At 37.7% G+C, this 16,239-nt stretch overlaps 2 protein-coding genes across 2 annotated transcripts; both read left to right on the forward strand.

Moving 5' to 3' along the window:
- Positions 1 to 10,067: 10,067 nt before the first annotated feature.
- Positions 10,068 to 10,988, forward strand: LOC141627963 (uncharacterized). Its single transcript, XM_074441157.1, has one exon. It carries the CDS (start codon positions 10,068 to 10,070, stop codon positions 10,986 to 10,988), a length of 921 nt encoding a protein of 306 aa, XP_074297258.1.
- Positions 10,989 to 11,644: 656 nt separating this feature from the next.
- On the forward strand, positions 11,645 to 14,030 carry LOC141627964 (uncharacterized). The gene is made up of 3 exons (XM_074441159.1): positions 11,645 to 12,296; positions 12,626 to 13,017; positions 13,674 to 14,030. The coding sequence occupies exons 1-3, from the start codon at positions 11,645 to 11,647 to the stop codon at positions 14,028 to 14,030; spliced, it is 1,401 nt and encodes a 466-aa protein (XP_074297260.1).
- The last annotated feature ends 2,209 nt before the right edge of the window (positions 14,031 to 16,239 follow it).

Consider the following 16,239-nt stretch of genomic DNA (forward strand, 5'->3'; position numbering starts at 1 on the left):
TTAAAGAATGAAAGAGAGAAAGATGAAGATGAGGATGGTCTGTTGCTCTTCTCTCGCGAGAGTGACGGAGTAATCTGGGTTTGTTGAGGAGATGGGATGTCTTGGCTCCCTTATCTCGTTTTAATGTTCTGACTTTGTTCGTTTTGGACCTTGGTTTTGGTCCGTTTTTGTTTTAGTCTCTGGGGGAGCCCATAACTTATATGCAATATGTACTTGGCTTTTCCCCTCCTTTGTATGGCCCACTATCCTTTTTGATATAATACTTACATTTTATTCAAAAAAAAAAAGAAATTAATAAACTACTAACTTTAAGCATTAAGTCTACATAGATGTTGTTTAACACACAATATACCGTCTCAAATAAATGATCACACAGTATACCTAAAAATATAGGTGTTGTTTAACACACAATATACTTAGAATAATAGGTGTTGTTTAACACATAATAAACCTAAAATAATTAGGGGATAATATCACCACTAAAAAAAAATAAAGACAGTAAGTTAATGAGACGAAGGAGTACAGTTTATTACTTCTTCCAAGAGGAGAAGCCGGGTTGATCTCGCGATGACGGAGGGGACGGCGGAGGCAATGGCGACGGCGACGGGCACGGCGACGACGGAGAAGACTTGTGGTTCTAGGGAAACTCAGTGTTCGAGGGTTTTGATGCGTGCTTATTTCATAGATTATTTCGTATTCATTTGCACGCATTTATGAGCTTAATTAGTAGCTTTTGCTACTATATTCCCTTGTATTTTCTACTTTGTCGCTTCTTTGTATTTATTGCAGGAACGGACAAGAATTGAGTAGAAATCGGACCTAAACTTAACTCAAGGAGCTATCCATTTGGATTAAATTAAAGTTTGGACTCGGAATGTGGCCTAGAGATGCGTGAGAACATCAAGGAAGCTGAAATGGGAGCTATTTGGTGATGCGCGTAGGAGTAAGAAAGCTTAGTGGACAAAATAAGAACTTCAAATTACTAGTGCCTACTTTGAAGAGCCATATCTCGAGTTATACAACTGATTTTCAGGTGATTCTAACTGGAGATGAAATATTATCCTCTTAGATTTCCAACGCCCCCGAAAACGCTATATTTGCCCAAGTAACGAAGAAATGGCAGCCGTTTGAAGTTCATTGTGCAAAGCAGGAATTACGCGCTGAGTTCGCTCGAACGCAATTCCTCTCGATTGGTCACTCTAGCCTTTTCGATCGACCAACTACTCTACTGGATCGACCATATTACTCCTCGATTGAACACTTTCGACCACAAAACCTCTCGATCGAGGACTTATGCTATGGAAACTACTCGATCGAGCACTGGTATGTTCGATCGAATGAAGACCGCTGCTAAAGAATTAATCAACGCAATAAATGACGCAATAAAGCCCAACTTTGTCTAATTATTTCTTTTAGACCTAGTTTGTTTTGCTATAAATACTTGAGCTAGATCAATGTATGAAGAGGGGGGGATGTAAGATTCATTAATCTCTTATTAGACATTTCTAATAACTATATATGTTTAGTTTAGTCATAAACTAATAAGATCTTATGCATGCATAACATTATTAAAACAAAGTAAGAAGAAATCAATCAACTTACAAGGAGGGCTGAAATGGGTATTCTAATTTGGATACCTTCCAAATTAGTCTTCTTAAGAAAATCCTAGTGCTCCAAGAAAATCTTAGATTCAATAATAGAATCTACTCCTCAAGGATTTGTACCAAGATAATCACCCTTAATACATATACTAATTTGAATACTAGAATTAGTATATGAGCCTTTAAAATAACAACTAATATTATTATTTATTACTACTAGTAATGGTATAATAATATTGGAGGTTTTGTGAGATTATTTTTCTAGTGTGTTCACAACAAAAACTAGAGAGAGGAATAAATTATCAATCTCATAATCTATATAGAATGAATTGTGTGAATTAGAAGAGAAAAACTCTCCCAATTCACAAGGGGTGGCCGGAATGGTCTAGGGTAGAATGCCCAATGCTTTTTCAAGTTTCTCTTCTCAAGAGTCTAGGCATGCAACCCTATGATTAGTAGGGTATGATTGTGTTCCCTTGAATTAAATGAACACAACACAACCAACTCCCTATCCACCCTCATTTACACGGCACCCTAATGTTAATAAGGGTCCATTTTAAGTTTGTCAATTATTCAATTTGTGTAGTGTGACATATTGGGCATGTTACTAGACATGTTATTAAATAATGCATTTCTAACTTATTAAAAATCATTATATTAACAAAATAAATCACATACAAAAATTAACTAGTAATTCATGATTACATGTAATTAAAATGGGTCATAGAATTATAAATCACAACAACTTGTATTTATAATAAACCATTCATTCTTATTTTAATTGTTTCATAAACAATAACAAAACTTAAGTAATAAAACAATTTAATTACTTAGCGCAAATCTTATTTAATCAAATTACAATAAGATACGTATTCTCACTCACAAAATCATTTGTTCAATTTTAAGAAATTAATTAACTTGTATCAACATACAATTAATTAATTAATCAATTAAGAGTGTTACCCTAGAGGTATGACCTTAAGGGATCAACTGATCACCACCGTCATACGACAGTAATATCAAACTCTAGTCAACCAATCATTACCGATTAATGTGGATCAGTTGACAATAAATATTACTTTCCCTCATGCATTCTTAATATGAGATTTAAACATGTGATCGCATTATTGTCAACGACACATACTCCAACAATCTCCCACTTGTCCGCGACAAGTGTGCGTCACCAATTCTCTTGTCCTATTACTATCTCCCACTCAATGCAAGGTGTCTTGCAGGTCGTACTTGCATTTGATCATATCATGAGTGGTTTCCTCGTTCTGGAGAATAACTGTCTGACCGGAATTATCTACCGTAGATACCTCCGAGCGTGGCCATGCATTTCCAGTTCATTACTCCCCGAGTGGCCTTGAGATATAAGATAACCCTGACAGGGATGGACAATTCCTATTGCACTCTTCCCTTTGAATAGCCACAGCTCATCATAACCCAAAATGTGCCCATTTGACCCCAATTACGAAGGTCGTAGAACATAAATCAAAGTCATTCTGAAACTGTGCCATCTTAGGCGAACAGTCTTTAGTCAAAGAATCGACTCATAAGAATACTATAGTAGCTCTCGCCACGACTAGGCTATAAAAATTTTCAGAACTCTATAAGCGATCATAAGCCCGACAGAGTGTCCCATACAGTCTGCCTATGTGATCGACTAGTCATCTGTCATGACTCTATGGCACTTGAACTCGCCATCAATCGCATCACACTCTAGTTACTTCGAGACGTCACCTCATATAAGCAACTAGGGGCAAATACTCTGTTAATCCAGTTCACTTTAATGGGGTTCAATATTGTCTCAACAACCCATTTGGATGTAACAAAGTAATAATAGAGTTTAATATAAAACTCAAACGATGAATGCATTATCACATATGTAAAATTGATACAATATCAATTACTACATAATCTATGATCCATATTCCATTTTGTATATGTCGCACATTTCAACTCAATTGAAATGACATGACTTATCATGTTAAACCTGTGAAAATGCTTTTGGTTAGTAAGTCTTAGCAACACATTGCACTTTCTCTAACCTTGCTATATGCTTTTTCCCTTTGTTATGTATAATCTTTATTATAAAACTTTTGAGTACGTGTCTAAATCTAATCTAGACATAGGCTCTCTTGCCTTAGGATAGCTCCCACTATCCTCACATTGTATGGGATAGAACCTTTTGTTACTGGAACGAACTACCATAGTTCCTCCAATTCATAAAACCGAATCCTAATATCATCCCTTCCTTCTTGCATATCTCATTATTGCAAGTGTACTCAATTTCCGTTGTTAATCCCTCATTGTTCTACTGCCTAGAACGTTTCTAGCATATCTGCTCCTTAAATAATAATGTAGCCAAGATGGTTATCTAACCATCCTTATGTGTTTTTAGAACATGGTTTTAGTGTAACTCCTTGCACATAAATCCATCTCAATTCTAAATACTTAGCTTCATATCTTTAGTACTTCCTGAGTACTAACTAATGAACTATGTGGCTATATAGAGACTTATCTCAAAGATTCGATTTATAACTTCTCGTAATACTCCAAGTATACGAAGTTTAAGAATGGTGATACATCTTAGCGTAATGAATTAATCCCGCAACGGAAGCATGTGGATTCAATTTCTATATGTTCAATACTTTTGAACTTGTCAAGATTCTTATTAACATAAGAATATTCATTTAAAGCTATTATCCTCTTAGAACTATCTTTATAGGTCTGGATACCTTAAAGATGTATTATTCTTCTCCTAAGTCTTCCATCATTCACAATGATCAATATGTCCCTTACATATAAGACTAGTAACACCACATTACTCCCACTAAACTCTATATATAAGCAGAATTACTCGACAATTCGAGAAAAGTTTATCACATGATCAAAACATATAATTCAACTCTTTGACTTTTACTTAAAATTCCCTTTTAAGTTTGCATCCTACCTTAGGATAGTTGTGATTATCAAAACTCATGCAAGATGATTTTGAAATCCAACTGTCAAATCATATCCGAATTCAATAAAGCGTTGTTGTTGCGTGCAAAACCCTTTGCGACCAATCAACCAAGCTAAGTAAACATCTTCATGTTTATGTTCATATCGGACTTTTGCGGAGTTGAAACTAGATAAAGCATCTTAATAAGTTACAGGTTTGCTACTTTCAAAAATAACATGACTCCTGTCCACTTTAGATTTCGAAGAAATAATTACTGATTTTGACCAAGAAGGAACATCTTCCTACGTCTTATTCTCAGTTTGTGGCTCTTGAACATTTTCTCCCACTCTGTCTATAAGAAATAAAATCTTTTCTCTAATAGACAGCATCACGAACCATAAACCCTTTGTTCTTGTGATCATGTAGGAAGAGAGACCACACGTTCATTTTCAAAACAAGCTACAATTTAGGTACCATGCCTAACCACATCCCATATAAAATGTAGATGATTGCTTTAATTATGTTTTGTTTTAGTGGAATAAGTAAATACTAGACAAATTGTAATAGAAACTACTTCCAATTTTATAGTAAAGATTCAATCATATCGTATGGGATTAATTGTCACTTTCTAACGCATCTTATCTAATATCATGCGCTTATGAAGGTGAAGTTGTGATACCATATCACACTCCTTTTGGTGCAAATTAAAGTCTTCACTTTATTGTTCCCTATATAAACAAAGTACTAATACTTTGGTTTTATAATCTCTAGGTTTTGATACATTTAAACATTCATTGAACTTGTTCAAAGAATTTCTCTTCTTACCTCATTAAGTGGATACCAAGTATCTACCTAATTCGTTTGGTAAAAGAGATGAAGAAGTGATAACCTTCTCAGATTGAAATTATATTCGACCATACACTTCAAAGTGTAAATAGGGTGAATATTTTGCTCTATTCATAATCCTTTTCCTGAAAAAAGTCATGAATTAACTTGCTTTGAATACAAGATTCGCACACACCAAAATATTCTCAATCAAATGGTTTGGGACACTAGTCAAAACTAGTTTCTAAATGCGATTTTTTGTTCTTGTCTTATATTTTTGCGGCAACGTTCATGGATGCGTTATTCGGCTTGTTTGTCTTCTTGCTTATTATCTTGGAGATATGTTGGTAGGATACTTAAGCAAGGCAATAAAGAGGGTCCTGCCACAGGCCGATAAGATATATTATATCTAAGGGGGTTTGGGAATTTATTATATTAGAATAGTTGGAACTTGTTGGAAATCACAAACTCTTTATTGAAAAATGACACCAAAACCCATGAATCCCTCATTTTAAAGAACATACGAATGTCCATTCTCTGATTTCGAAGGCTGGTATTGCATATACATTAAATGGGAAGTTGTATTATCTTGTGTTTCATCAGAGCACTTTAAACAACTTATTCTCAAAGCCTAGAAGCAAAAGTCAACACAAATTATGGAAAAACGTAAAATTGCATTCAAACAGTGGAATATTAAGTTTGCAAACTACTCTTATTTTGCTACCGTCCTCATTGTCTTTGCCTTTTTACTTATTGTTGTCTTGTTGTGTTAATCACTGTCGGTCCCCTTTTTGTTTTTGTTCCTTGTTTTTTTTTACGGTGTTTAGATTGTCTCTGGATTTCGAGTGCGCTTGACTTTGTCACAGTGGTTATTCAGTTCCCTCAACATTGACAGCTTTTGGTATTCTAGTACTTGATATGTTGTTTTTAGTGTTGTTTTGGTGCATTCTAAGAACCTTGGTCCCATTTTTATCCGGCAAAGAAACAAAAGGTTGGACACTTAAACATCTAATTCTATTCTTTATTACCTAATATATTCTAATGAAAAAAATGTAAAATAAAGTAAAATGTAAAATATACAGATGAATTGATAATAATGATATTTTATAACTGAATTTTACATATTGTCTTTAGTCAATTAGAGACGATATGAATAATGCGTAGAAAGCGTTCTGTTAAAATACACTTATGTTTATCTTACTAATTAGGCTAAAATTACAAGTTTATTTTCTTAAATGCAAAGAAGTTTGTTAAACTTTTTCAGCAAATAATAAATTTATAATTCTTGTCGATTTGTCGGTCTTGCAACATCGTCCTTGTAAATTCAATTGATTACCAACGTATTGGGAGAAATTTTATTGAAATGATTTTTGCATAACGAAAGACCTAAGTGATAATATACTTAAATGATGAGATGTGACTTATACAAATAAAATTTTAGAATAAATACGCATTCAAAATTTTTGAAAATAAATTTTAAGTGAGCAATTTTTGGGAGGATACACGAGAAAATGTATATGTTCAACAATGACATCATTCTAGTTTCATTTCTATATCTCTTGTCAATTAGAGTCATCTCTATATCTCTTGTTGTTGGTGAACTTTTATATGAGAAGTCTTAACGCCTATCCCAATGAATTCCAAAGAATTAAGGATGCACAATTTGTATTATTATACTTCCATTTTTTTAATTATCACCTCATTTGCTTGTGCGCAATAATTAAGATTAGGAAAAAGTTTGCAATTGGTGGATTAATGTGAGAATTTTACCCTTAAATGATGACATTTAGTTTGTATTTTTTAAAAAAGTTATAAGAAGCATTTGGTAAAAAGCGCGTCCCAAAGTATAAATTAAAGAAAAGAGAGTGATAATATAAAAATAGACAAAAAGGAGAAGTGTGGTGATAATTAGAAAATATTCTTAACAATTGATTATGAGAAAAGAAAAATATATACAAATCATTACAAAAAAAAATAAACATTTCTCGAAGAAATATTGGGAGTGCTAGAAGAAAATATTTGATGGAAAACAAAAAATGATTTAAAGGTTTGAAAGCATTCAAAGTTGAAACAATGAATTGGAGAATGATCATCGGATTCCAATCAAAAACCATGCAATATTTACCTTGATCCACACTAAAAGATCCAATTTGTATCCTTGGAGCATATAACTTCAACACTTCCATTAAGACATTTGATTTATAATCTGTTTGTTGACTAAGATATTTGATTTATAACCTGATTGACAAAATACAAGTTGAATAGTACATGGAAAACTAATAAAGTGCACGAAAGGGTGTAAGACAATTTAGTACAATTTATTAAATTTGTCAATTAATATTCCAAGGGTTGGAATATATAATGTAACATGTCACCAATAATTAGATATTCATACTAAAATTTGATATTGCGTATACACCATAATAATAATAAAAAAAAGGAAAACTCAAGAAAAATGAAAAATATATTCAAGTCAAAAGATAATTGCAAAGAAGTTCCATAACCATTATTTCCAGATTTCATGCAATGTTTTTGATATGCGAGTATGTAATACACCATATATCTAGGATAACCAAGTCTCACTTCCTATTCCTCCGAAAATTTTAGACAAAATAATTGGTCTGAAATGCGATTTTGCGATCTAGAATAGAATCCATCACAATTCACTCTCTAAGATGGCAATTAACATGTGGAGACTAAATATGTGGTGAATCGTATCAAATACAAAATGGCATGAATTAGTTTCGGCATATGAACTAATAAGAGGTTTGGTCCCCTCGATCCCTCGTGGAGGGTGGTGACCCGTCTTGTTTCATTAAGCCTTATGTATCACGTTCCCAAAACGACAAACTACATTAAAGGACCATTCACTTATCGCATTCATTGATTCTCAAGTATTGCAAATTATTGGATGTGAAGCAAGTGGGGAAAACGATTTTTAAGTAAAATTTCTAATCCTTACAATCTATCATAATTGAATAAAGCGGATTCAAAGTCTAGGGTTTCCTAGGGCTCCGTCTTGAATTCCTAGAGTTCCGTCTTAATTTTCTTTGATCTCTCCTTCGTTTTCGAGGCTATTCTCATGACTGTATCGTGGGATTGCTTCTATCCTTTGTTTTTTTGTGTTCGTTTCTTTGTTGCTTCATTTTATTTGTGCAGGTGTTGATGAGCAGTCAATCGAGGGCCAATACCGGGAGGGGAAGGAGCCGATGGGGTAGGAGGAAGATACCTTTGTGTGGGATGACGATGGAGGAACGACTGAGGGTAAGAACACTCTTCTTTTGGTTGGGAAATTATGGTCTTCTAGGGCAATAAATGTGAAAGCAGCGATTACCACAACGATTAACCTGTGGAACCCTTCGAAATCGATCTTGGGGAACGTGGTGGATGCTAAGGATAAAATTTTCATATTTCGGTTCGATTCAGAACGAGACAAGGTTAGGTTCTGGAGGGCCAACCTTGGCATTTTGACAAGTTTCTCTGGTGTTTTAATGAGCCTAATCATGCCGAAAAGCTTACGAATGTACCCCTGATTCATTGCCCTATTTGGACGAGAGTTTATGACTTGCCCTTGGCGGGTCGAACGAGTCTATCTAATGCTAAGCGCCTTGGGGATATGCTGGGATCTTTCATTGATGTCGAATTTGGTCCAAATGTGGAGCTTGATAGGGCTATTTGTATAAGAATCCTTCATGATGTTCGTAAGCCGTTGAAAAATGGTGTGCCTATTCGAATGAAGGGGGGTGGGGTAATAAATTTTGACGTCAAATATGAGCGCCTTCCTACTTTTTGTTATGGCTGTGGTCTTATTGCTCATGGCGAGAAGGACTGTGATGATGGTCCGTACGAGGAGGAGGATCTAAAGTTTGGGGAGTGGTTGCGTGCGTTGCCATGGAAAGTCGTGAAGACTATTAAAGAAGTTCATGGGAAAGCGGCTAGAGACCTAACGGCGAGCTTCGACGCTTCGAAGTTACAAGACTCTGAGGATGCGGTTAACTGTATGATTAATAAACTGCAATCCATTGCTATTGATTTTCGAAAGAAGAAGGTAGATGCAGCTGGGGTTAATGTGGTTAGTGGAGGTGATGAGATGGTGGAGGAGGCCGTGATGAGCTTGACGGAACTTGAGAGGGCAAGGAGGGAGAATGATTCAGTGGAACAGAAGCGCGGTGAAGGGAAGGAGGACAGAGGGGTACAGGGGTGTCAGGAGGGTGTAGAAGGGGGCGAGAGTAGGGATGCCGCGATGAGCTTTGAGGGTGGATGTGGTATGGAAGCTGAGTAGCGGCCTGGTAACAGATTGCTTACGGGGTCGATGACTGGGGTTGCAGGAGGAGGTGATGACAATGGGGGATATGGACAGGGTCGTAAGTGGAAGAACCAGGCTCGTAGTAAAGGGGCAGGAGCTGGGGGTACGGGTTTCCAGAGGGTGGTGTTGAATGTAGAGGGGAAACGGAGTAGGGAGGAGGACGAGACTGAGGAGCTATCCAAACGTTCGAGACTTTTTCTAGACGGGGGCGTCTTAATACCTGAGGCGGGGTTGACAGCCGTCAACCCCGCCGGGCCCAATGAATATTTTAAGCATCAATTGTCGGGGCTTGGGCAGCCCCGACTCGAGAAGTGCCCTCCGTGACCTTGTGCGGAGGGAGGCCCCGACCATACTTTTCCTTTCTGAAACAAAATTGTGTGGTCGTGAGATGAGGAAGGTGCGTGAGAGTTTGGATGGTTTCTTTGGTATAGAGGTTGATAGTATGGGTCGTTCGGGGGGCTTGGCTTTCTTATGGAGGAAGGAGGTGGATTGTACTTTTATTTCATCGTCTGTATATCATATTGATTTTCATGTTAGGGGTGAGGAAGGAGAATGGAGGATCACTGGCTTTTATGGTTGGCCGGCTATGGCTGACCGATACCTTTCTTGGGAGCTTTTACGTCTACTAGCGAGGCAGTCCACGTTACCATGGGTATGTTTAGGAGATTTTAATGAAATTTTATTCTCTACTGAAATGAAGAGTGGGAGCAGACGTCAACGGCAGATGAATAATTTCGGAGCTGCAGTGGATGAGTGTGGACTGCGTGATGTGCCGTGGGAAGGGTATAATTTCTCTTACGATAATGGGCAAGCTGGGGAGGCGAATAGACAGTGTATGCTTGATAGAGCGATGTGTACGGGGTCATGGTCGGATTTATTTCCCTATGCTAAGCTGCTTTATCGCAATCGGGAATCGTCGGATCACGCTCCTATTAAATTGGTCCTCAATTATAAATTCTATGAAGAGACTAAGGTGAGACCGTTTCGCTTTGAACAAATCTGGGTGGGGTCCGAGGGGTGTGAAGAGGCGGTGGTAAGGGGGGTTGAGAAGGGCAGGGGTAATCTTGTAACGGTCTTGCGGGAATGTACGAGGGAGCTGAAGGCTTGGAAGAACACGAGCATTAGGCAGATAGGCCGGACTATTGATAGGAAGCGCAGACAGCTGGAACGTCTCAATGAGGTGAATAGGGATGAGGAGAGTGTTGTAAGGCGAAGGAAATTAGTTGCAGAAATCTCGGACTTGAGGAGGCAGGAGGAGCAATATTGGCGGCATCGATCTAGAGCGCTTTGGTTACGAGATGGTGATTGAAACACAAAATTTTTTCACACCAGAGCGGGGGAGCGGAAAAGGAAAAATTATATCGCAAAGCTAATTGATGATGAGGGGGTTGTCCGAATGGGGGCAGAGGAAGTCGACACAGTAGCAATTAATTATTTCGAAGAGCTGTTTCATTCATATAATCCGAGCAATTTTGATGAGATTCTTAATGGCTTCAATCGAAGGGTGACGGGTCCTATGAACCAGGTTTTGCAACGTGACTACAGTGAAGAGGAAGTTATTGATGCTCTCAATCAAATGCACCCTCTCAAGGCTCCGGGTCCTGACGGTATGAATGTGCTGTTTTATCAAACTTATTGGTATACTATTGGCCCATCTGTGCTTGATACGGTCCTTGCAATTCTTCGAGGTGACCGGTCTCCGAAAGAGTTTAATAAAACAAATATTGTGTTGATCCCAAAAAAGAAGGCCCCTGATAAAATTCGGGATTTCTGACCTATTAGCCTCTGCAATGTGGTGTATAAATTGGTTTCGAAAGTTCTAGCTAACCGGTTTAAACAGTTTTTGGGTGAGATTGTTTCGGTGAACAAAGCGCTTTTACCCCGGGGAGAGCCATAACTGATAATATTATGATAGCTTTTAAGATGTTTTATTATATGAAGGGTCTGAGGAGCACGGATGGGTTCATGGCTATTAAGCTCGATATGGCCAAGGCGTATGACCGTGTTCAATGGGCATTCTTGGAGCGTGTGTTGTTCTCACTTGGGTTCGATAGGAGCTGGTCCGGGAGGGTTATGGCCTGCGTGAAGACCGTATCCTTTTCAGTGCTCGTTAATGGCAACCCGTCTAGAGAATTTCGCCCAGCTAGAGGACTAAGACAAGGTGACCCGCTTTCCCCGTATCTTTTTATCTTGTGTTCCGAAGTCCTTTCCCATCAAATGCGAAGAGCGATTGAGATTGGGTCGATACATGGTATCCGTATAAGCACGAATGCACCTTCAATATCTCATCTCCTCTTTGCCGATGATAGCTTATTTTTTGTTAAAGCCACAGAGGAAGAAGCGGATGCGGTGTCTGATATCCTAAGGCGGTATGAAGCAGCGTCAGGACAGTTGGTTAGCTTGGAAAAGACCACCGTCTCTTTTAGTAAGGGTGTACTGAGGGGGAGGAGAAGTCTCATTGCAAACCGGTTGGGTATAGTGGAGGTTGAGGAGCAACATCGCTACTTGGGTCTCCCAACGGTGGTGGGTCGTTCAAAAAAGGTTCTCACGGATATTCTCCGGGATAAACTTAGCAAACGGCTGCAAGGATGGCGCGGGAAAATCTTGTCTAGGGCAGGTAAGGAGGTTCTTTAAAGGCTGTGGCCAATTCACTCTCTACCTATGTTATGAGTGTGTTTAAAATTCCCGTCAACTTTTGCAATGAGCTCCGGATGTTGATGTCTCGGTTTTGGTGGAATCACGAGGAGGGGAGAATGGGCATTAATTGGGTGGCTTGGAAGAAATTGTGCCAGCCCAAGGGAATGGGGGGTATGGGGTTTCGTGATTTTCAGCTATTCAATCTTGCGCTACTCGGGAAACAAGCTTGGCGACTTGTTACTGAGACGGGTAATTTGTGGGAGCAGATTATGTGAGCCAAATACTATCCTGATGGTGAGTTCATGACAGCGCAGCTAGGTGCAAATCCGAGCTACACATGGAGAGGAATTATGGAAGCTCGGGTCGTTTTAGAGACAGGGATGAGATGGAGGATTGGGGATGGGAATTCGACGAGGGTGTGGCGTGAAACGTGGCTGCCAGGTACACATATGGGTCGGGTCATATCGCCTTGTGTTGATGGGAATGAGAACCTGAAAGTTAGTGAACTTCTATCGAAGTATGGAGGCTGGAACTTGGAACTGGTTTCGAGCTTGTTTTTGCCTTTTGAGACGGAGCATATTCTTAACATCAGAGTGAGCCAACATCGACCTATGGATATTTGGTATTGGAAAGCGGAGAAGGATGGGATGTACTTCGTGAAGTCGGCCTATAGAGCTCTAGCCGGAGGTGAAGGGGTGGAGGTGAGTGGGTCCTCGGATAGAGAGAGGGAGATGTGGCTGTGGAAGAGGCTCTGGAATGTCCCGGTTTGTCCCCGAGTGAAGTTGTTCTTTTGGACACTATGCAGTGAAGCGCTGGCAATGAGAGCGAACATTGCGTCTCGGGTTCGAGGTGATATCTCTTTCTGCTCTTTATGTAATTGTTTTTATGAAACGAGTATTCATCTTTTTAAAATTGTTGGGTTGCTCAAAAGGTGTGGGAGGGTCTCGGGTTAGGGAGTGAGGAGGGAGCCATGGAAAGCGGGATGACTGGGTGGAGGAGAGATGGAGGGAGCTCGGAGGGAGGGAGCATAGGCTGTTTATGATAGGTTGTTGGGCGATATGGGAGCATCGTAACAAAGTTATTTTCGATGCGAAGGAGGTCGATCCCACGGTTGTTATTAGACGAGTGGGGGATGTGGTAGCTGAGCTTGAGGGGTCGGAGTATGAGGTGAGGCGAGAAAGAAGAAGGAGGGAAGACGGGATGGGGGCGGAGGATGTGAGAAGCTGGAGGCCGGCACCTTCGGGTTGCGTAAAAATTAATGTGGATGCGGGGGGTAAAGGAAGGGGAAGGAGTGAGTCTAGGCCTTTTACGTCGGGATGATAGGGGTGCTGTTTTGTGGGGTATTTCAGTCATGCAGGACCAAGTCTGGGAGCCACATGTTGCGGAAGCTGTAGCTGTTTTGGAAGGTGCCAAGGAAGCGATGCGGCTGGGATACAGGGACATCGTGATCGAAAGTGACTTTGCACAGGTCATTGAAGCGCTCAATAAGAAGCAAGCTGAACGTAGTTCTTTTATGTTAGTTATAGAAGAGATTTTATGTTTAAGTGTGTCCTTTTCTTCTGTTGTTTGGTCGTTTTCTAGTCGGGTGAACAATTCGGTTGCCCACGCTTTAGCTCTTGTTTATCCTAGAATTTCTGGTAGAACGGAGTGGTCGAGTGTCTTACCACCGACTGCGAACGATGCTGTTTTGTTTGATCTCTCGTTATTAAAGTAAGCCTTCGGGTTTTCCCCTAAAAAAAAAAAGTAAAATTACCCCATTTTTAAAATTTTCACAAAATTTTTAATTAAAAATATTTTATATTAGTATTAAACAATTGATTAAATACTAAAAATTACTAATTGCAACTTTACAAAGTTCTACATAATTTACTAATCATTCAAGAACACTTTTACATACATATTTTGTAAATTATTTATAATTTATATAGTATACATACATATATAATAAATTGCCTATATACTATAAATTTAAAAAAAAAATCTCATTATTTAATATAAATATAAAATATAAATATAAAAGTTCTAAAATTATAAACAAAATATTTTATATTTGATAAATTGTATTAAAAGTAGACATGTCAAACGGGTCGGGCGGGTCGGGTCCCGGTCGGGTCAGAATACGGGTCGGGTCATACAAGTCACGGGTCGGGTTAGGGTCAGAATACGGGTCAAGAAATAAATTTTAACGTCTTTTTAAACAATTTTTTTAATTTAAAAAATATTTTTTTAAAAAGTAAAATATATTTAAAATTATTATTTTAATCATATACAATAATTATATTGATATAATTATTAAAATAAAGTTTTTTTAATAATTATTTTATTATTAAATATTATAAAAGTTAAATAAAATTGACTTTTTAGTTGAATTTTTAATTTTAAGTAATAAAAAAATAATTTTTTAATTATATTTTCAAATATAATATATAAATATAAATATTTTTAATAAAATTCATGATTTTCCCTTACCCAACGGGTCGACCCGTTCGGGTCGGGTCTCGACCCTAAAATAACGGGTCATTTCGGATTCGGGTCAAACGGGTCGCGGGTCGAAAAAAACCGGGTTTGTAACCCTAAAAAACGGGTCGGGTTTTGACAGGTCTAATTAATAGTGATTTTAATATAAGAATATGGTGAAAAATAAGAAAATGGTGTTGAATTTCACTTTTGATGAAATCTAAGGGGCTTGATTTCTCCAAATGAAACTTATGGAGCCAAATTTCATAATTACACAGAATTAAAAGGCTTAATTATCACTTTCGCGAATATCAATATACATTGTACGGAGTACTCAGATATACTTCATCATATATTTATGTCTATGGTTCACAAATGTAGTAAAATATAAACGAGCCACAACAGAAACAAAAATTATTAGCTGTAAGTTTGACTATTTTTTGTAAAATCTATCTATAACCGTTTCATAAAACAAAGCATCTTACTTGTGACGGACAATATCCGTCACAAGCTGAAAACCTCTCACAATAAAGCAAGTGGGTTGACAAGTGGGAGGGAAAATAGAGCACCCATGCATATTGCCACTTGCATCTTGTGAGAGGGGCACTATCCGTCTTCAGCTTGTGACGGATAGTGACTGTCTTCAATGAGATTTTGTATTCATAAAATAGCTTCTACATATTGAAAATTTCTTAACCTTCTTCATGATAATAAATCACGGTTTTGAATATCCCTCCTCATATATTGCCTCCATATCAGATTAATGGTAACATGGTAAAAAATAGGGTTTTTAAGAAAAAAAGGTAAAAGTAGGGGCAAATATGAAAAGCAAGCTGAATATAATAAGTATTAATGTTGGGTTGGTGAGAGACCCACTACTTGGCATTTGTGTATATATAGGAAGGATATAAGGGTATTATAGGAAAAAAACAACTCATTTATAGTATGTTACCATTGGTGTGGTACGATCGTATTAGGTAAGTGTTACTATTGATGATTGATCTGGTATGGAAGGAGTATTATTATGACCCTGTGTTTTCACCCAAAAGAAAAAGCTGACATGTTCACCCGTTAATGTATTATACAACTGGTTGTATATACAACTTATTCAGTGTTGTGGAGCTTTGTTACAAAGTTATCGAGTTCTATTAACAAAATTATCGAGCTCTGATACAAAATTGTTGAGCTTAACAGAATAATTATTAAGCTCAATAACTTTGTAAAATAGATCAATAACTTGTAAAATAACTCAACAACTTTGTATAAGAGTTCAATAACTTTAACGCGGTTGTACAATACTGTTACACAACTGGTTGTAGGATAATATTTATACGTGTTCACTGTGTAAGTTAATAAGTTATCATTAACTCATCTCTACTATTGTACCTGATTTTCGCCCAACCTAACTGTGCCTAAAGCGTAGTACACATTTTACGCGTAACCTTTATTTACTGACCTCGACTATT

This window comes from Silene latifolia, chromosome Y (genome assembly GCF_048544455.1).
Source record: "Silene latifolia isolate original U9 population chromosome Y, ASM4854445v1, whole genome shotgun sequence".
NCBI classification, from domain to species: Eukaryota; Viridiplantae; Streptophyta; class Magnoliopsida; order Caryophyllales; family Caryophyllaceae; genus Silene; species Silene latifolia.

Coding starts and splice junctions, on each gene's coding strand:
- LOC141627964 (XM_074441159.1), top strand. CDS start 11,645: ATGGCTATTAAGCTCGATATGGCCAAGGCGTATGACCGTGTTCAATGG. Junction 12,297..12,625: donor GAAAATCTTGTCTAGGGCAG/GTAAGGAGGTTC, acceptor AGTTCATGACAG/CGCAGCTAGGTGCAAATCCG. Junction 13,018..13,673: donor CCGGAGGTGAAGGGGTGGAG/GTGAGTGGGTCC, acceptor TCAGTCATGCAG/GACCAAGTCTGGGAGCCACA.
- LOC141627963 (XM_074441157.1), top strand. CDS start 10,068: ATGAGGAAGGTGCGTGAGAGTTTGGATGGTTTCTTTGGTATAGAGGTT.